The sequence below is a fragment of the Clinocottus analis genome, unplaced genomic scaffold, assembly GCF_023055335.1.
Source record: "Clinocottus analis isolate CAN_PGR_092001 unplaced genomic scaffold, fCliAna1.0.p SCAF_47, whole genome shotgun sequence".
Taxonomy (NCBI): Eukaryota; Metazoa; Chordata; class Actinopteri; order Perciformes; family Cottidae; genus Clinocottus; species Clinocottus analis.
In genome coordinates, this window is record NW_027176204.1 from 66,585 (window position 1) to 87,189 (window position 20,605).

A 20,605-nucleotide genomic window follows, 5' to 3' on the forward strand; every position below is an offset into this window, starting at 1 on the left:
TACCTCTTATTGTTGTTTTATGGACACATAAAAACATATTTAGTTTTTAACGGACGGCATTGCCCCCTGTCGACCTGGCCGCTGGTCGTTAGGACGTCGTTGCTATGTGAATCGTCTTCGTCGCTGATTGGCTGCGCCCCTCACGTTTAACCAATCAGCGCTGCTTTTGTAGGAAGGTGCCGTCCTGCTGTGAAGCGTCTAGAAACGAGAAATATTCTGCAAACAGCAGCCTGTTGAACACTGCTAGCGTTAGCTTGCCTCATTTTCTTTATCGTCTGAGGGCGAAATAGGACAGATACTGTGAAACACAATGGCAACGACACGAAGCCCTTTCTCCTGTTATTCCACCCAAAGAACGGTCTGCACCCAAGTCAAGCTAAACTGAAGGACAACTTCAGGCTAACGCTATTGAAGGGACAGTCTGCACTTATTTCCACTATGTTAAAATTCAACTTCAGGAGGGAGAAAGACAACGAGTTTGTAAGTTTCGCGTTTTCTATAAAAACGTTCACCGTGTTTAATGTCTAGCTAAACAAGCTAGTTTAAATGATTGTTTTAGGGGCTTAACTTAGCTAACACCAACCTAGCTTTTACTTAACCCAACTAGTTAGCTAAGTTACCTGTTAACTGCTAATTAGATCACCTTGAAAGCAAAAGTTAGCCTCACGTTAGATATTTCAGACGTGCTTAAGCTAGCCTTTGATAAAACCAGGGTTGTCACGTTAATACGTCAAGTGGTGTGATGGTGTTCATGTTGTTGACCAAACAACGGCGAGTTCAATGAGCGATTTATTCTCTCTGCTGCTATTTAGAAATACATGTAATGGACACAATATAACAACAGGCTGTTGTTATATTGTGTCCAGTGTTGTTGTTTATCAATCACGTTGTAATCATCCTTCCCCACCCATCCACCTCTGTGACGTCAGCCTCTTTGGTTTTTCGTCCGTGTGGATGTGAATAGTTTGTTGGAGCGTGACAAACTCAAACTCTCCTCCACCATGTTTCCACATTGTGTGTGTGTGTGTGTGTGTGTGTGTGTGTGTGTGTGTGTGTGTGTGTGTGTGTGTGTGTGTGCGCGTGTTAATGTGTGTCCATGTGACGCTAACCCTCTCTTCAACCCTTCCCTGTGCGTGTTGTGTAGAAGCATATAGCTCATGGTTTGATCCCTGCTGCCTCCATTGCCCCCAAGCCTGCTGTGCCTCGTACCCCGCCCCCCCGCAGCCCAAACCCCTCACCTGAGAGACCCAGGTACCTAACAACCTCCATCACCTCCAACATCCATTCATTGTGTTTCCTTCTACTCCTTCATCTCCTCCTTGTATGACATTCCTGGGACATATCCAGTGATTCATCACCGATCCCTTTCTGTACCTTGAGATGAAACTCTGAAACAATAAATGCAACTCCTTCTTTATTAACGTAACTCTGTAACGTAAAAGCCTATGTGTAACGTCATGCTGTCACCAAACCTCTATTGCTGTAGAAGAGATGTATTCTGGTCTCACCCTGTAAGAGCTTTCACTGTTATTATTACTGCTATTCAGAAGACTCTTACCATGACCAATGTATTTAACACTAAGCTTCATCATACATTTACCCAACAATGTATCACATCAATATCAACATTACAAATAATACAGTTTTAACATGATTAGCAGCATTTCTGATGCGTTTATTACACAAAGTATCTGCCCCTCCTCATATGAATGATGTATTTTCATCTCCAGATCGGCCTTAGCAGCAGCTATCTGGTCTTCGTCGCTCACTGGACAGACATGGGCCATCCCCACCTTCCGGCCGAGGTCTTTCTCTGAAAGTGGCCAATCAGAGTCCTTCACAGCTGAGCCAAACATCAGCACAGAACTTTTCATCAGGTAAAAACTCCCTCTGGCAAATACATTAGTATTATCACAAGCTTTGTGACAAATTATTCCAATTCCTAGAGGTAACTCTCTAAATTTAAACCTTACGTGGGGCTGTATTTGTCTAGCGTGTCACAGTAGAAAAATGGGCCTCATGGGGACATGATGGGGCCTACTTTTAAGAAGTGGCACTAAATGTATTGTTAGAGCTTCCTCAAATAGGAAATCTGAGAGAAATAGAGCAAAAGTGATGTCTGTAAAACGTGAGATGTGACCTTTTAAAATGAAAAAATATGACTTTTTTACCTCCCTCAGGGACAGATGGTCAGACGATTTGGGCAGCCGACCGTACCTGTCCTCCCCCGACCACTCAGAGGAGGAGTTGGAAGACAAGGAAGAGGAGATGGAAAGTGAAGATGATGGGGAGGAACATGTTTACCAAACTCTTGACAGAGAGGTGATTTGTTCAATCACAGAACCAATCTACTCTGTGCCACTTAAACCTGAGGTGAGACACTGCAGTACGACCTCATTGTTATGTGTAAGCAAGTTTCTGACTCGTTAGAACCACTTATCCTTTTTCAAATAATAAGTGGTTCAGTTTGTGATTTCTCTGACGCTAAGTGTGGGTACTGTGGTACCAGTCTGATCCACTAGGGGGCACATTTTCACACAGAATTAAGGTAACATGGTTCATTGAGCCTTAAACCATAGAGAAGGTGTATCAAGCTTGCAGAGAGTGTTGAGATGTCCTTTCAGTGCCCCTGAATCACTACTCATTGTTTCTCTGTAAAGCTATGTTTATGTGCCATTGTAGGGTTCCTACCTTTGGCACATGTTTTATTTATTTACTGAGACTTCTCCTTTTGCCCCATAACATCATTCTGCATCGTTTGCCTCTGACGGTTCAGGTGGCGACAATTTATTCTTCCTCTAAACCTGCAACCTGCGTTGAAAACTGACTCTGTAATTGTGAATACTGGTCGTCCCTTACCACAGGGTATTAGAAGTGGGTCGCCAACTCCAGGCTCTATGTCTATACATTTTACCTGAGAAACGGTGATATCCCAAGAGTCTTCTCTGACAGCATATTTTTCTTTTCCACTCATGTTATTGTCCCTCTATATCGCTGCATTGGGTTGCTAACCTCTAATGGTCCTGCTGGGCTCTGTTTCCCCCGTTGGTTGCGCTCAGCGTCTCGCTGCCTGCTGCGTTGTTCACCAGTTAGAGTAAGCTGACAACATTTTAGCAGAGGACACTATCTTTCATCCTTTCTACCATAATCCAAGGCGAGCGCCCAAAATAACAGGCGTTTCTATTATTTTGTCCATCCCCTTTTATATTAACGAGGGTAACAAAACAACAGAAGCACATCTGTGTTGAAAGCATGCGGTTCAGCAGCACCACAGACTGCAGCACCTCTCTCGTAAACTTTTATTAAGGTAGCTTTATTATTGCAAGAACTGCATCAAATGTTTGTAATAAACAGCCAATTTAGCTCAAGAATATAGTTCATTGTTCTGCAAATGTTGATGTATATAAAACATGGGTATGTATCTCATATGCCATGCCTTTTAAAAGGTGAATTCAAGAAATGCTGAAAATCGAGAACATGACCTCAGTGAGTTAATAAACAGCCAGCTTAGCGTATGAAAATAGTTTATTTTCTAATCGCTTGAGCATTCTGCCTTGAACCAATCCATAGATGACACTGTTCAGTCTGCCACATTCTTTATTTTTATTTGTTTTCTTACTACGGCCCTAATGTGTCTCTGGGGATCGGCAACAATGCTGTAAACACACTAACAAGATTTTATTTTCCACATTTTGACAATGGCCATAATGGGCATAGTGCTGTCTGCACAAAAGGGCTTTGGAAACCTCTTTGAAAAGACTTTCTCATTATCCGTCTCTGACCGCCTGTCTGTTGGTTGGGCCTGTCTGTCTTTCAGAGCACTTCACCCCGGCTCATTCAGATGGTGAGCAGAAGAGCACCTTCTCCAGGTAATTACTCATAATCTGTCAGAAGCAAAATAACCCAGCCTATAATAAAACCCAAATGCTGTGTATAGTTTAATGAGGCAATCCATTGTACATTTACCTGAGCTGTAACCTTACAGCCCGATAAAACAACTTCAGATGTCAATACGTACATACTGTAGATTTGCAGTACTGTGCCAATTATGCAAGATTTTTTGATGTATTTAACTAAATTAATGTTGGCATATTTCTATATAGTCACGAGCAAACGTACTGCCTCTGACAGGGAATTACTTTTCTAAACCTTGAGGGTCTACTCAGTTTACACATTATGTTCACATTAAATACCTCCAACAGACAATAGTGTGGCGGCGTCAGACAGCGATATCTCCCTGCAGCCTCCGCTAGTACTCAGAGTAGTTGGAATGCTTCTAATTATAAATTGTTAACAGACGGATGAACAGACAGATCTCATAAAGTAGGAAATGATCCATAAATATTATGCATACAACATGCAGCAGAATAAATGTAACGGATGATGTATGAAGACATGCAATTGGATTTTGGAATTTTCTTCTATACAAAGAAAACAGAGAAGAAACGGAGACTCGGCTGCTGTTCATAAGGTTCCTCCTCAGGCTTGAGAGGACGACGGAGCTACAACTCTAACTCAACCAAAATGTGGTTTCACAGCAGACATAATGCACCTTACACCATTAGGAGCTGGATGGACAGCCTCATTATACAGTTGTTGTTACCCCAGCTGGCCTCAGGCTCTCCCGGTGCTAATCCAAAATGTTTTATGTGTCCTTAAAATTCTTCTACGTTTAACTAAATTGTGTCTGCCAGACACACAGTCTGGCTGTATTTCATACTGCAGAAAGTCACTTTTACAGAACAACCTGCATTTCATGGTAAGCTTGGCTTCTACAGTTAAGCACACAGGAGCATCACTTCTTCTGCAGGCATTTCATGTCGGCTTTACTTTTGTTATCTGCCAGTAATTCATTACAAGATATTTCTTCTCCGGCGTTCATCCTGTTGTCGCTGACTTTCTGTATCGTTATCTCTCAGATCTTCCAGAGGAAACCGGTGTTCATTGTGGTGACGCTACCAATCAGAAAGCCTCCGTCAGGAAGAGCCCCACGAGGAGGGGAGATGTGCCATGTGGGTGTGAGTCCCACAGAAGCCTGCTGTTTGTCTTCTTGCCATTTTGACAATTATTTTTTAACTTATTCCTTTTGCTGAATACTATCCAGCTTTTGATTTCTAGCACATAAAAACATGGCTTTAGATCATACAGAAATAGATTTTTGTGTGATGGGAATATTCCCTCTGTTGGCTCGGTTATCACTAATGTTTATATTTACGTTTATTGCATTTTTATACAGTTAGTTTTAACTTTTGTTTAAGTGACTTAAGTGACAGATTACTTTAATCTATGACTTTAACAGTTAACAGTTCAAGAAATGGGCCGCTCCATGCACACATTCCTCTGTTGATGTGTGAGATACTTGTGTATGGAGATTACATGTTTTTAGGAATACAGTATGTCTTCACATGTTTCTCTATTGATAATACGGTATTGACCCTCCTTATTACAGCCCAGCTTCCCATCCCAACCACCGACCCGCCCAGCCCAGCCCAACACCGCAAACACCCCACCCAGCCGTCTCCAAAGCTCAGCAAGGCTTGCACCGAGGGGCAGAGGGAGGCAGCGTGGGCGCCGCCGGTGGAGGACACGAGGAGAGTAAATGAAGAAAAGCTGCTGGAGGAGCGACTGCAGCGGCTGGAGCAGGAGATCAGTCACAGCCAAGCCTCCTCCAAGCCGAGGTCATCTGCAGGTAGAGTGGACGAAGAGGAAGATGTGAGGGAGGAAGAGCATCAAAAGAGTGGAATAAGGAGTAATGGGGGGAGGAAAGGGAGTGAATCAGTGAGTCGGGAGGAGAGAGCTGCAGACGGCTGTGAGTAGATGTGGCTCTGATAATAGAAAGAAAATATAAAAATCATGAAGAGTTTAAAGGAGGATGAAACATAGAGGGTTGGCTCGGTGGTTCGAGACCTCCCGCTGGGCAGAAAGATGCAGCGTGGAAAAGTACTATTCTGTCTCTGCTGGTGAAGCGTTCATTATGTTTTATTAGACCACAGGGTGAAGCAGAGCATCACTGCAGTGGTCTTTAGTTTAGGTAACACCAGCCCTCCGCTCCCTTCTTCCTGAACTTATCATAACGATATAGGGGTTTTTCTAATTTCTGAATCGATCGAGTGTAATCTTTCCAGTTCTCGTGGCATTCTGCATAAGAACATGAAATAAAATATGTACAAAGAGATCTGCTGTGCTTACAGGCAGCCAGGCTGAGCTGCTGAATCTGAGGCAACACGCTCAGGAGCTGGTGGACGAGAACGACGCCCTCAAGTTGACAGTCCACCGCCTGAATGTGGAGCTGAGCCGCTACCAGACCCTCTTCAGACCGCTGTCCAAACAGGAGGTATGGCTCGCTGCACGGTGACGCCGTCTCCTTTTCCATTCGGACCTCATCTTATGAACGGGACCTCCTGCCACCTGATTGTAGACCCTGTGGAACTGTTATGAGCTCATGCCGTGCATGAGAGACTTCTGGCAGAAGGCCTTACAAAGCTGACCTGTAGACCGGTCCCTCGTGCCACCTGGGCCCTTTCTGTTACCCATCAGAACATGTATTTTGTAATGCAATCCTCTCCTCTGTCCAATTTAATCAGCTTTTATAGGAAATCTATGACCAGTGCATCACTTTATTTCCACAGCAAGCCTTCAAGACAGAAACCTGTCATCTAAATCCCCACTGAGCTAAACACAGCTTATTTTTGTCTGTCCTTCAATCTGATTTGTCGCACTAAAGGAGTCACTTGTTCCCGTCTGTGTGTGTGTGTGTCCGTGCTGCTTCTTTGTGTGTTTCACGCTGCAGAAGAAAGCTGGCCTGTGGCTTTAATCATGGCCGCCTCATGCTGTGTCTTCACACCAAGAGATCTCTGCTCTCATCAGCACCAGTTTGCTTCTGCTGTTGCTGGAGGTCTCTGCCCTCAATACTGACGGCTGAAAGGAAGAGATGAAGGAAAAGATTAGGAAGTAGTTTCATCCGCGAGTGACAGTAGGAGATGAATCTGGATTTGTTAAATTGGCCGAGCTGGAATTGAACTGTGTCCGCTTCCTTACGCCACATTAACGTTGCCGTTTCCTTTTGATTTCCCATTTGTTCTGTAGTTACGTACTATAATGTTCTTTGCGATAGAACATTTTGGCTTAGCTTAGCAGCAGACGTTAATCCTCTATCACCATTTAAACATTAAATAAAAAAGATTGACTTTCTTTGAGGGACACAAGGCTTTTCTGTATTTCAGAAATGTAAATGAAGTTGATCAACGCCGTGGTTCCTGACATCCTGTAGGAAACGTCACTTGACTCATTCTGTAGGTTCCCTGTCTGGTATCGGGCGCTGTGGGGCTGCTCGGCGCTGAAGAGGTTAACGCTTGCATGATGACGAACTTTCTGACTGTTTCCTGCAGAGCTCAAGGATCAGCGGCTTACCGAAGACGGGCTCTCCTCCCCCCTGGCTGGTCAGTACCTCTATACAGCTGTGAAGCGCATCACTTGAATATGCCCAGATTCTAACCGTGTGGCTGGTTAACAGTCAAAAATGAGCAAATCAATGTGTCTGATAGCTTAATCTGCAAGTTGTTTGTTCAGCAGATTGATGTGGATTTAACATGTGTACATAGATGTGTAATCATACACGTCAGACCGGCTCACAGTAGAAATATACCCGCACACATTATTATGAACCATTACAAAGAAATGACATCATATATATATTTTTTATAACATTCGGATCCAGCAATTTGCCTGAATGGACACGTGCAATACAATCATACTGCTATTGTCACACTTCAATAGCAGTATGATTTTATAACTCTTATAACTACAGAGCTCTAAGGAATGAACGTGAGCAGAGAAAGACCACACAATAAAGAAACTGGAACCAGAGGGTAGAGTTAGAATTAACTTTATTGTAGAAGTAAACAGAACAAACTGTAAGAGAAGATGTTCGCGATAAGAAGACTGATCATTGTAATTACTGGGTTCAGGAGGTCAGTGAAGCTCTCACGAGCTCTGTGACCGCGAGCAGAGGTGAAGCGCGTTAAGAGGTTTTAACGGCGTTGTCCGGGCGTAGGCTCCGCCCACAGTCGCCTGTTTTTGTTGCAGAGAAAACCCCTCAATAAGGAAGCTAACGCCTCGTAGCTTCACTGCAATACCATGGGGCGTGAACATCAGTGGTATCGGCCGGTGTGGGACACGCCCACCTCCATCGGCCTCCAGTATCCCCGCTGGCCGGTCCGGCTGCTCTGGTGACACGAGACGGGTCTGATAGTTTGGAAGCTCAGCTTCAGTGGAGGTTGAAGCCCATTTGCACCAGATTTACCACTACAGTGCCTGGAACAGGACTTTCCCTCATTTGATGAGCCCCATATGTGAATAGTTTCATTTTTTTTTAAGTTGTGGCCAGTTTTAATAATTTCTTGTCGTTTTCTTAACGATTTTTAGCTGGACATGAAGTATTTATCTCCTTTGGTGCTGGCCTATGAAGACAGGATGAATGAGAACGATGCTCTTCTGCAAACCACTGAGGTAAGATATGTGATCAATGTGCTGCCTTTGAAACCTGCAACACAGATCCATCTGACTGGAATGTCACAATCATATTCAGTGACGCTGTTCAACAGTGTGTGCAATGTTTTCATAGTAAAAAAACAACAGAGGGTGTTGACTATATTTTCAATTATTAATCAAAAATGAATTATGATCTTGTTGAAATGATGACGGTCACAGCTGATTGGTCAGCTGGCCTGCAGCTTTCAGGCACCTTGTTCCAGACGTTCAGGGTGGAGCAGAGGAGCTGAAGCTGCTTCTCCATGTTTAGGTCTGACAGCACATTTCACCTGCAAAGACTCCAGCTTTCCTTCTTGAGGAAGTTTGATATCAGCTCAAAGCTTCCTCATGTTTTTTTATATCAGGGAATCTCTCGTTTCTTTCTTTAAGGTGTTCTTTGCTTGTGGGGAGACTTCATCCCTGTGGATGATATAAACAGGATCAATAAGATGACCAGAAAGCCTCATTGATTGGACCTCACACTTGAGGTCCCTGCAGGAAAGAGAAAACGGGCCAAATTAAAACCAATGGCGTGTTTTGAAGGCCATCCATTACTCTGTTTAATGGACTCAGAAGCTCATTCAGTATGAACGACTCACAAGGTCTTTTGTTCCAGCAGCACTCATATCACTCATTTAGATGTGCTTTGGAGCTCCAGCATCTTTCTGATGTCGCTCATGTCACAAATGGCATTTTATGGTATTATGTATTCGTTGGAATGGGCTTTCTGTCTGTCGTGCACTGTGGAAACCATGTCTATGGGTGGCAAATGAGTGGGATTAATACAGCTTTCTAATCTAATGTAGGAGATAGCTGGCTAACCCACTTGTCTCGCTTCATGGCCCCTGGTGAGCGGGTGCAGCCGGAGTTGCTCTCAAGGCTGTTGTCTTGAAAGACCTTCATCCTGAGCAGAGGGTTGGCAGCACGGTCGAGGATTTATTTTTTGGCCGTCCTTCAAAATCAGAAATCCATATGTCTTTGTCTGCTTGCCACAGGAGGAGGTGAAGAGGTTGCGTGTTCATGTAGAGGCTGTAATCAAGGAAAATGAAAGACTCCATGGTGAAATTGCAAAGACCGAAGGGGCCAGCCAGAAGAACTGGTAAGAGTAAATACTCTCTCTGTGCTTGTGTATTCCATCGGCACCATCAGCACTCGCTTGGCCGTCACCATTTATTTCCCTGATGCAGTGAAAATGAAATACGTCCTTCTGCACCACTGCCTGCCTGTCTCTGGGTCTGTACCTAAAGCTTGTATAGTGTGATAGGATGACATAAAAGTAGTAAAACCTTTATCTCTTCTGCCGGGCTCCTATATCTTCCCCATCACTGCTCTGTCTTTTCTCACCACACCGGCTTGTACCGTCGCTGAATGCCGACTCCTGCAGTTTACATCTATTTGTTGTGTCAGATGGAGACACGCCAACCTGTTTTAAATTAAGCATCGACTCGAGAAAAATGTGAAGATTCAAGTAGACATCAGAGCGTTTAAATACTTTTCTTACTGTAGACTAGAGTACAATACATGATGTGTCCTATTGTGCCGTCCTATCGTGTGAGATGAAGTGTTAGGAGCCGTTTAAAGTTCATCAGTTTCCATACAAATCATGATGATTTCACTCTCACCAGTGATTGTACTGCAAAGCACCGCTGCATACAGGAGTATTCATGAAGAACAACAATGATCCATCTATGAATAAACTAACAGTACGGCATGAAAGCTCTGTGCTACAGACATGCTATTCATCTCTCTCCCCCTCCTTTAGTCACCAGCTACAACAACAGGCCCTACTGGTGCTGCAGGAGAACCAGGTTCTGATTGATCAGCTGGAGGCTCAGCACGTTAAGGCCAAGGCCGGCCACAGCAGACACCGTTCTGAAGGTACAAAGACAACCTCAAAGCCCTACGGCCGCGGCCACTTTGTTGCTGTCTCCGAGCGCGGCGGCTGGAAGGTGCAGAGAGGCACAACGCCAACACACAGCACCACAGATCTGTAGCCCGCAGCAGATTGTGTGTTTTTCACCGCATAACAATGAGTATACAAGCAAATAACAAGAAATAGCTTGGTGACGATTTCAGCTACAATCCTGCAGTATTTTATGTTGGAAGTGGAAACATGAACCGCTGATTTCGTTCTCTTTTGGTTGAAGAGGATTAAAGTAAACAGTGTTCCCTAAACAAGCAGAACGCCTCTCCCCTCATGTTTTAGTGTCCAAGGTGTGCAAGAAGCTGATGCTGCTGGAGGCGGAAAATCAGCATCTGCAGGAGGAGCAGGAAGAGAGCCGGAGAGAGCTGCAGAAAAACGTAAGGGAGGTCCACGTGCTGCAGGCCCGTCTGAAGGACGCCGTCACCTGGGACGAACACTGCAACATAGCTGGGAAACTCAGGCGGTACGGCCACAACGCCTCATTTCATCCAACTGTTCCTTCTCTAAAATCAGTGGGCTCAACACTCTGGCTCGCTGTTTGTTAGAAAAAGAGGACAGTGTCCTTGATGTGGTCCAAAAGGCCAGTTCAGTTAGTTCATTTGATTGTTTATTCAGTTTAAAATCCATTTATCAAAGACAAAACAAGAACAAGACCAGACAAACACACAGGAGAAGAATCATTGCAGTGTTAACTGCAGTAGACAGAGGCACTGCGACGTGACTCAACCCTCAACGTAGTGACATTAGTCACGTTGGGAAAGTGAGCCAGAAACACAGATTTTAAAAAGGTAATTAAAAAAAAAGCAATAAAAAAACTACGTAGGTTTATACATTTTATTGTGTCCAATACTGTTTGTTGAGAAGTGTTTACCAAGTGTTTTACAACGTGCAACCTGCTCTTGTGTCGCAGACAATTGGAGAAGCAGGAGAGTCAGAATAAGAGCGAGATGGACGAGTTACTCCTCAGACTGTCCAGCCTGCAGGAGGAGAACAGGCGTCTGGCTCTGGACAAAGCCGACCTGACCGCTGACGTGAGGAACATGGAGGCTGAGCAGGATCTCACCAAACAAGCCAACAGGTATTAAATATACAAATGAAGACTTCTTCCTTCATGTCCGTTAGTTAGTACTGCTCTCGCTGCTGAAGCTGTTCATGAGACTAATGTGTGCCATCAATACTGCTCCAGGTACCATCATACGCAATGGAATATATATATATTATATCTGTTTGTTTAGTGCGCAGTAAACCTCGCATCATGTGAGTATTTAAAGCCCCTTCACACCTGTCCACCCACACAGGTGTTTTTGCTTATTTTGCTGAACTTCAGCCTCTGGAGACATAGAAGCTCACGCCTCCATTATCCTCATTAGTACATGGAGTTTAGCAACCTCATCATCCTGCGTGGCGTTGTTCGACCTCGTCAGATGTGCGGTCAGACGGAGTGAAATGAAATACCTGTTTGGGTTTGCAGGTCCTACAATGGTTTTACGATGTTGCCTCGTAATTATTGAATTGAAGTGTGACCCGGAGAGTTTAACACAGAAAACCTTAAATCAAACCACTAATTAGCTCTCCCACTTAAAGTGAGATCTGAGCTGCAGGCTGACCTCTGGCTGCTGGAGAGGTCAGCGCTGTGAGAACCAGAAGCTCTGCTTTGTTCAGCGTTTCATCCCATATCATTAAAAACATTCCCCTTCACCCAGAGAGGACATCCAAAGGTATGTCTTGGTGCGAGTTATTTAACCGTTTGTACGGACATGAACTGAAGTCGCCAGCATTTACATTTCACCACAGTTCAGGTTCTCTTGCATCGGCACAGAACCTATTTTCATCAGGGATTACAGTTTAATCGTGTTCTGGTCTCTGCTCCCTGCAGACCGGAGCTCAGATTGATGTGGACTTTCTCATTCTGAGGTGTGAAGATTGTCAGAAGGTGTTTGATGAGCTAACAGTGTTTCTTTTACCGCTCACGCATCATGAAGGGCTCAAGCTATCATCCAGTTAACTCTTTGTTGGCTCTGTTTTCTATTGTTTGTTTCCCTTAGCCCCCGAGACGTTTTACCACCAACCTTCTTTTCTGAATCTCTTCCCTTCCCCCCTTTATTCATCCTCCTATTTCTTTTCTTATATTCTGTTTCAATATCTTCTTTCTCTGCATCCGCCAGGAAAGCGGAGAGGAGGATGAGTGTGTTGCAGAGACAGAAGGAAGACTGCGTGTTGAAAGAGGAAAAGACTCGGCGCTACATGGAAGCTGTCATTTCTGTGGCTGAGCACATTTCCCTGGAGAGAGACCAACTATTGCAAATGGTACGATCAATGCTACTGATCGTGTGGAAAGATTCTGTTCACCCGGTGGTCCACATGATGGAAGTGGAGCAGCAGCGCCGCTGACACCCGACTGCACTGGTTCTCAAAACTGTTAAATCCCTTTCAAGTAAACCAGATCGCTCCATGAGACAAACACTATTAACATGTGCATCCCTTTGTTAGAACAATGCAGATCAAGTTCTATCTCTGCAAAAAATAACTCATATTTGGCTAAAATATGACCTATTGTAGCTGCAAATACCTGTTTTGCACTGAATATATTTTCTAGATAATAACAATAACGTTCAAGCTGTGAGAACAGAATGATGCAGAGCGTCAGGTTGAGTCGGTGTTCATGCTGCAGGAGCTGCTTTCCTCTACACCTTTAAACAGGTTGTAGACTTGTGTTCATGCTGCAGGAGCTGCTTTCCTCTACACATCTTTAAACAGGTTGTAGACTTGTGTTCATGCTGCAGGAGCTGCTTTCCTCTACATCTTTAAACAGGTTGTAGACTTGTGTTCATGCTGCAGGAGCTGCTTTCCTCTACATCTTTAAACAGGTTGTAGACTTGTGTTCATGCTGCAGGAGCTGCTTTCCTCTACACATCTTTAAACAGGTTGTAGACTTGTGTTCATGCTGCAGGAGCTGCTTTCCTCTACACATCTTTAAACAGGTTGTAGACTTGTGTTCATGCTGCAGGAGCTGCTTTCCTCTACATCTTTAAACAGGTTGTAGACTTGTGTTCATGCTGCAGGAGCTGCTTTCCTCTACATCTTTAAACAGGTTGTAGACTTGTGTTCATGCTGCAGGAGCTGCTTTCCTCCAACTAGAGCATCTTTCAGAGAGCTTTGGTTGCATGCAGGTGAACAATCTCCTAAACTCACTTGCTATCATCTGACGACGATTTAGCTTTTTTAAAATCATGAAACCTTAAACCTGATTTAATTCAAGACCGTATTGATTGATCCCCAGAGGCGACTAATCAAGAGCAGCTTAACTCTAAAGTGCAAGGCCAGCAGTGCAGGTACCAGTGTTGTGCTGCAGCTCACAGAGCGGTGCTGTCTGAAGGGAAAACACACAGTGCTGTGATTAGTAGATGCAAAATCAGCAAAATATAGTACATGCAGGAGTGAGATGTCATCTCCCATAACAGTGTACACCAGAATAATACATAATGATATTTAGTTTGTATTCATATGGTAACGTACATAGTGTGTAGTGACTTCACTTAGATAGAGAGAGAATAGATCAGACGGTCAAAGCCACGACAAACCAAACCCAAACACCTGCTAATCTGAAACAAATAAAGTGGGCTCAGTCGTCTGCAGGAAGTGAGGAAGGAACATTTCTGGTAAATGTTAATAGATTCAGGGACTCTGCCATGGCGGCTTTAGAGCCATCATGTGTGGAAGGTCAGACTGACACCATGTTAGAGGTCTAAAGCTAACAAGAACCAATTTGTCTGGAAGAGAACACAATGACCACAATTAATGTGTGTGTCTGTGCGTGCACAAATACAATATCATTGGTTATCTGCTGTGTAGTGGCCGGATCGCATTAGTCTGTTTCTAGGAGGTGAAGGACTTCTGGCTGTGACCTTCAGCGTTACTGCGTTAATATCCAGCATCTGATGTTCTCAGCACAATACTGAAGATCCTTCAGGAACATTTATTATTATAATGGGTGGATTTGTCCAACCGAGAAACAAACATATGAGTGTAGATATGCAAACAATAAACACGGTGACTTATTCTAATCCCAAACTCCCAAAAAATGACTTCGGGAGCAGTTTTTAACAACTAAAATTAAATTGCATTGTGCGTTCAATTAGCTGAGAGTAACTTTCATTTCCAGCACTAGCTTCTCACGATGCAGTGGAGATGTTTCACCAGTGATTTGATGCTGTGTTTTGATTTGTATCCTCCTCGTGGTCCTGCACACAGACAGACTCTGGTTGTTCTCGTGAATGGGAACTTGGGCATTGTGTAGCAGTGTTTGTGTACCTCACACAGGACGACTGATGACTGGCAGCTGATTCAACACTCTCACTCTTCATCGTCCCCCCATAATCCCTTGCTTCCTCCATCCACCTGTGTGTGTGTGTGTGTGTGTGTGTGTGTGTGTGTGTGGATCAGTAACCCCCTGTCTTCCTCCTCTTCCTCCCAGGCGTCGGTTCTCCAGCAGGAGAAGCAGGGGTTCGTCAGCAGGATCCTGAACGGCACAATGCGATTCGGAAAGCTACAGGAAGAAGTCAAAGTAAGTTCCTTTGTTCAAAACGTCCCTTTTCACGCGACCATGCCGCCAACAAACTACCTGCTGCGGGGCGGCAGCTTCACCTGATGTTCAGCTGAGGCAGCATGTGAGGCTCAAAGCCTCAACAGTCCTCACCTGAACGCAGCTTTTTACATCAAGTCGACTTCGTCCGCGCTAACGCTTCAATCTGTTTCCCATCGACCGGCCCTCTGCACGGCGCTCCGTGATCCATCTGCTATCCGTCTGCACCACTCTGAATGCACACATTGACTTTCTGGCACTTCATTTTCCTATCTTTAATAAAGCGTCGACTCAGCAGCAGTCAGTCGTGGAGCGTGAAACCATCAATGACAGCAGCGTTGCTGTGAGTTTGCTGTGAGTTAGCTCGCTGCTCTCTTGAGTGTTTCTGTGGCGCGTAATGCTAATGTCGCTGCAGTGATGCTACATGTGCTGTGTTCCTGCCGCTCATCACTGTCTCATGACATCAAGACTCTTTCTGAAGGCCTCAGACTAAAGCACTCTGGATTTATTTAAGACCACAACTTTTTCTACATGCGTCCAAACGCCATCTTGGTTTGAGCCTCGCCGCTGTGGCGATGGCGTGCGGCGGCACCAACGGGTATGACGTCATCGCCGCTTACTGGGCTGAGAGGACGCCATGAAGGCCGCTGACTGGACTAAGAGGACTCCATGAAGGCTGTTTACTGGACTGAGAGGACGCCATGAAGGCCGCTGACTGGACTAAGAGGACTCCATGAAGGCTGTTTACTGGACTGAGAGGACGCCATGAAGGCTGTTTACTGGACTGAGAGGACGCCATGAAGGCTGTTTACTGGACTGAGAGGACGCCATGAAGGCTGTTTACTGGGCTGAGAGGACGCCATGAAGGCTGTTTACTGGACTGAGAGGACGCCATGAAGGCTGTTTACTGGGCTGAGAGGACGCCATGAAGGCTGTTTACTGGGCTGAGAGGACGCCATGAAGGCTGTTTACTGGACTGAGAGGACGCCATGAAGGCTGTTTACTGGGCTGAGAGGACGCCATGAAGGCTGTTTACTGGGCTGAGAGGACGCCATGAAGGCTGTTTACTGGGCTGAGAGGACGCCATGAAGGCTGTTTACTGGGCTGAGAGGACGCCATGAAGGACGTTTACTGGACTGAGAGGACGCCATGACGGCCGTTTACTGGACTGAGAAGACGCCATGAAGGCTGTTTACTGGACTGAGAGGACGCCATGAAGGCTGTTTACTGGACTGAGAGGACGCCATGAAGGCTGTTTACTGGACTGAGAGGACGCCATGAAGGCTGTTTACTGGACTGAGAGGACGCCATGTAGGCCGCTGACTGGACTGAGGGTTTGAATGCAGAACTTTGTGCCTCCTTGTAGGTCTAATAGAGCATTTTACTCCTTTTACTTTTACTAAAAGATCTGAGTCCACTGTGCTCTTGTAACCTCATCACCTCTAGTGTTTGAGATTAATCGATTCTTCCACTTGAACTAATTGTGTCGGCGAGAGCTTGTTGAAGAAATGTTTACGGGCACTATTTCCCTGAGACTACTCCCTCATTCGCTGCCATCCTAACAATGTATTAACACAGAATGACACATGGAGATGAAGAGTTTCTTCTCCTTCGAGGTGCTGCTGTGTTTACTCTGGAGCTGTAGATAACAGGAATTGTTTCTAACTCTAGTTATGAACCGCTTTCGCAGAATTCAAAATGTGCTTATTCAAAAGTTGCAACCGGTCCCTCCAATAAACATGTCTGTCTCTGACAGGCGGACAGAGACGCCGTCCTCTGTGGTTAGAGCAGCTGTCATAGAGATCAGCTGAAACACAATGAGTCATGAAGTGTCTGCATGAGAAAGTCCTAAAGATGACTGCCAGTATTGATTCATGTGTAATCATGTGTTAATCATTTACGGGCAGGGAGGACATGTGCACCAGGCTCTGGTGCACATGTCCTGAACACAGCACAGGACATGTGCACCAGGACATGTGCACCAGGCTCTGGTGCACATGTCCTGTGCTGTGCTCAGGACATGTGCTGAAATCTGAGTTTTCATCATCAGAGGAAGACACTAAATCAAGCACATTAGTGGGACTATTAATTCCACCAGACATTAAGGCTGTGAAGGTCCTGAAGAGGAAAAGGAAAGTTATGTCCACATTATGTTAAAATGATGAACTCAATCTCAACTCGTCTCTCATGGAGGTGGAGTTCAGTAACCAAGTAACCAGGCACATGTTCCCTTGATGGGAAAACGTGCTGCTTTGGAAAAAAATACCACAAAGAAAGCCAGTTGTGTCCGTGATGAAGGCGAGAAGATCACTTTTCTTCTGACGTTGTCCGTGAAGATAACCGTGTGTCGTCCTCATGTGAATGCCTCCGTGTCTGAAGGGCCAGCTGCAGCGTCCTCCCACCAGCAGTCCTCTACAGGAGGCTTTCTGTTCCTGACCCGTTTACCTGCCTCGGTCCCGTTTGTCGTCCTGCAGCTCAGCAGGTGATTCGTTCTGAGACGAGGTGGTCATTGAAAATGTTCTGGTTTCATACCAACATGCTGCCTCATGCCAGCAGCTTTCCTTTGAGTGAGCGGCGCTCACCTGATGCTCATCAGCGCTGTGGTTGGAGCGCACGTTGCCGCCTCATGAACTGTGTGTTAAGTGTGTGCTGTAAAGCGAAAAAGGCAGATTGCGACTCCATTATTCATGTGTAATTAAAATTCATGCTGCTCCATCTCCTTAAAACACCTGAAATTGTTGAATATTTTAGTGAATGCTTGTATAAATAGAGCCAGGTCACAGGTTTGCGGCTCCATGGTAGCGGGGGACTTTTCCTCTCAATCACAATCCTCCTCCGCTCTCGGTTAGTATTTCTTTCTCACATAATCAGGATCGCATTGATGTTTGCTCCTTGTGATCGGCTTTAGTGTTTGTGATTAATTAGAAATTAAGGATCCTTCGATCAATTTAACTGATTGCGTTGGTAAAAAAATTCTGTGCTGAAAACCAGGAAATGAGTTGAATTCTTAAGGATCCTTTATGTACTGCGAACATTGTGTAATTCAAACCATGTGAGAAGAGTCCATGTGCATACGTAGCATGTGTACATGCTAGGTCTCATCTTCACTGTCCTCCGGTATTGAAACAAGCTGTTGTTCTCTTCCCACATGAGGTTTAAATAAATAAACTAATAAACTAGCCTCAGCTCAGGTAGATGAAGCACAGTCCTGATGTCAGACAGCACATCCACAGGACAAACGCTCCTCTTCCTCTCTGTCTTCCTCTTCGTCTTCCTCTCTGTCTTCCTCTCTGTCTTCCTCTCTGTCTTCCTCTCTGTCTTCCTCTTCGTCTTCCTCTCTGTCTTCCTCTCTGTCTTCCTCTCTGTCTTCCTCTCTGTCTTCCTCTTCGTCTTCCTCTCTGTCTTCCTCTCTCTCTTCGTCTTCCTCTCTGTCTTCCTCTCTGTCTTCCTCTCTGTCTTCCTCTTTGTCTTCCTCTCTGTCTTCCTCTCTGTCTTCCTCTCTGTCTTCCTCTTTGTCTTCCTCTTCGTCTTCCTCTCTGTCTTCCTCTCTCTCTTCGTCTTCCTCTCTGTCTTCCTCTCTGTCTTCCTCTCTGTCTTCCTCTCTGTCTTCCTCTCTGTCTTCCTCTTCGTCTTCCTCTCTGTCTTCCTCTCTGTCTTCCTCTCTGTCTTCCTCTTCGTCTTCCTCTCTGTCTTCCTCTCTGTCTTCCTCTCTGTCTTCCTCTTCGTCTTCCTCTCTGTCTTCCTCTCTCTCTTCGTCTTCCTCTCTGTCTTCCTCTCTGTCTTCCTCTCTGTCTTCCTCTTCGTCTTCCTCTCTGTCTTCCTCTCTCTCTTCGTCTTCCTCTCTGTCTTCCTCTCTGTCTTCCTCTCTGTCTTCCTCTCTGTCTTCCTCTCTGTCTTCCTCTCTGTCTTCCTCTTCGTCTTCCTCTCTGTCTTCCTCTTCGTCTTCCTCTCTGTCTTCCTCTCTCTCTTTGTCTTCCTCTCTGTCTTCATCTGTGTCTTCCTCTCTGTCTTCCTCTTCATCTTCCTCTCTGTCTTCCTCTCTGTCTTCCTCTCTCTCTTCCTCTCTCTCTTCCTCTTCGTCTTCCCCTCTCTCTTCATCTCTCTCTTCCTCTTCGTCTTCCTCTCTCTCTTCCTCTCTCTCTTCCTCTTCGTCTTCCTCTCTGTCTTCCTCTCTGTCTTCATCTCTGTCTTCCTCTCTGTCTTCCTCTTTATCTTCCTCTCTGTCTTCCTCTCTCTCCCTCTTCGTCTTCCTCTCTGTCTTCCTCTCTGTCTTCATCTCTGTCTTCCTCTCTGTCTTCCTCTTCATCTTACTCTCTGTCTTCCTCTTCATCTTCCTCTCTGTCTTCCTCTCTCTCCCTCTTCGTCTTCCTCTCTGTCTTCCTCTCTGTCTTCCTCTTTATCTTCCTCTCTGTCTTCCTCTCTCTCCCTCTTCGTCTTCCTCTCTGTCTTCCTCTCTGTCTTCATCTCTGTCTTCCTCTCTGTCTTCCTCTTCATCTTACTCTCTGTCTATCTCTTTATCTTCCTCTCTGTCTTCCTCTTTCTCTTCCTCTCTGTCTTCCTCTTTATCTTCCTCTCTGTCTTCCTCTCTGTCCTCCTCTTCGTCCTCCTCTTCCTCCTCCTCTCAGTCCACTAAGGCATGAAATTAAATCTCTTTCTCTGTCTGACCTCTGCAGACGTTTCTCAGCTGTGATGTCTTTGTGTTTTTGTGTCTTTGGCTCTTCATCGTGTCTCTAACTGGAGACCCGTTGCAGCTCTTTATTGCGTTATTATCTTTGACTGTCATTGACCTAAAAAGAAAGAAACGAGAAGCTGATCCATCTCTTTTTGATTTAAGAGATACACTCGAGCTGAGTCTCCATCATTATACGTGAAATAAATTGTTCTTTTGTTGTGTCTCGCTTTGGAGCTTTTGTTATTTTGGTGACATTTGACGGTAATCTCGTGCAGCGCTGCGCCTCAAAAATAATACAATTTACAAATCTAGTGGATTGGAGATTAAAATGCCCCTTTTTTAATGTCAAAGTACAACTCAGTCCCTACTTTGTGGTTGTGTTTGCAGTCTAACGGCAGCGTCTGAACGATGAGCCGCTGACAGCGATGTCGATGTCATGGACTGAAGCAGCAGACACAGAAACGAGTCCACAAGCAACTTATAGAAAATAACTCTCCATTTATTTCACTGTCTAGTAGCTTCTGTACCCAGAAGTGTGGCACTAAGCTGAGCGCTGCAGTCTGTAGATGACAGAGGAAACACAGGAAAACATGGAGCTAGTGTTCACAGAGACAGATAGAGCAGCAGTGATCAAGGAAAGGTCAGAAGGGAACATCAGGGAGTGAGCAGGACGAACTGGACATGATCCTGGAGAGGAAGGGTTGAGCACAAACCCCACATATCCATTTGATGAGGACTATAATTACCTGAAGTTTGTTTATTTGTCAGTCCGGAGCCCTCAGGTATCAACACTGCACAGAACAGCTTGACTAAAGCACAATGCAGAAGAAAGTTGGTATTTTCCCTTGTGCAGCTGCTCCGAGCATCCCCTGAAACGAGTGTGACTTATCAAACCATC

General features: G+C 45.1%; 1 protein-coding gene across 3 annotated transcripts in view; it reads left to right on the forward strand.

Moving 5' to 3' along the window:
• The first annotated feature begins 200 nt into the window (after positions 1–200).
• Positions 201–20,605, forward strand: part of cep89 (centrosomal protein 89) — a 46,726-nt gene continuing 26,321 nt past the window's right edge. The window contains exons 1-16 of one of the 3 annotated variants that reach the window (XM_068599432.1): positions 201–480; positions 1,145–1,251; positions 1,731–1,877; positions 2,181–2,373; positions 3,818–3,869; positions 4,920–5,018; positions 5,450–5,689; positions 6,192–6,334; positions 7,389–7,439; positions 8,425–8,508; positions 9,525–9,628; positions 10,292–10,407; positions 10,736–10,916; positions 11,364–11,531; positions 12,619–12,760; positions 14,928–15,017. In XM_068599432.1, coding sequence (XP_068455533.1) covers positions 439–480; positions 1,145–1,251; positions 1,731–1,877; positions 2,181–2,373; positions 3,818–3,869; positions 4,920–5,018; positions 5,450–5,689; positions 6,192–6,334; positions 7,389–7,439; positions 8,425–8,508; positions 9,525–9,628; positions 10,292–10,407; positions 10,736–10,916; positions 11,364–11,531; positions 12,619–12,760; positions 14,928–15,017 — 1,959 coding nt within the window. In that variant the 5' untranslated portion in view covers positions 201–438. The remainder of the gene's footprint in view (positions 481–1,144; positions 1,252–1,730; positions 1,878–2,180; positions 2,374–3,817; positions 3,870–4,919; positions 5,019–5,449; positions 5,690–6,191; positions 6,335–7,388; positions 7,440–8,424; positions 8,509–9,524; positions 9,629–10,291; positions 10,408–10,735; positions 10,917–11,363; positions 11,532–12,618; positions 12,761–14,927; positions 15,018–20,605) is intronic. The other 2 variants (XM_068599433.1, XM_068599434.1) reach the window with 2 other exon arrangements.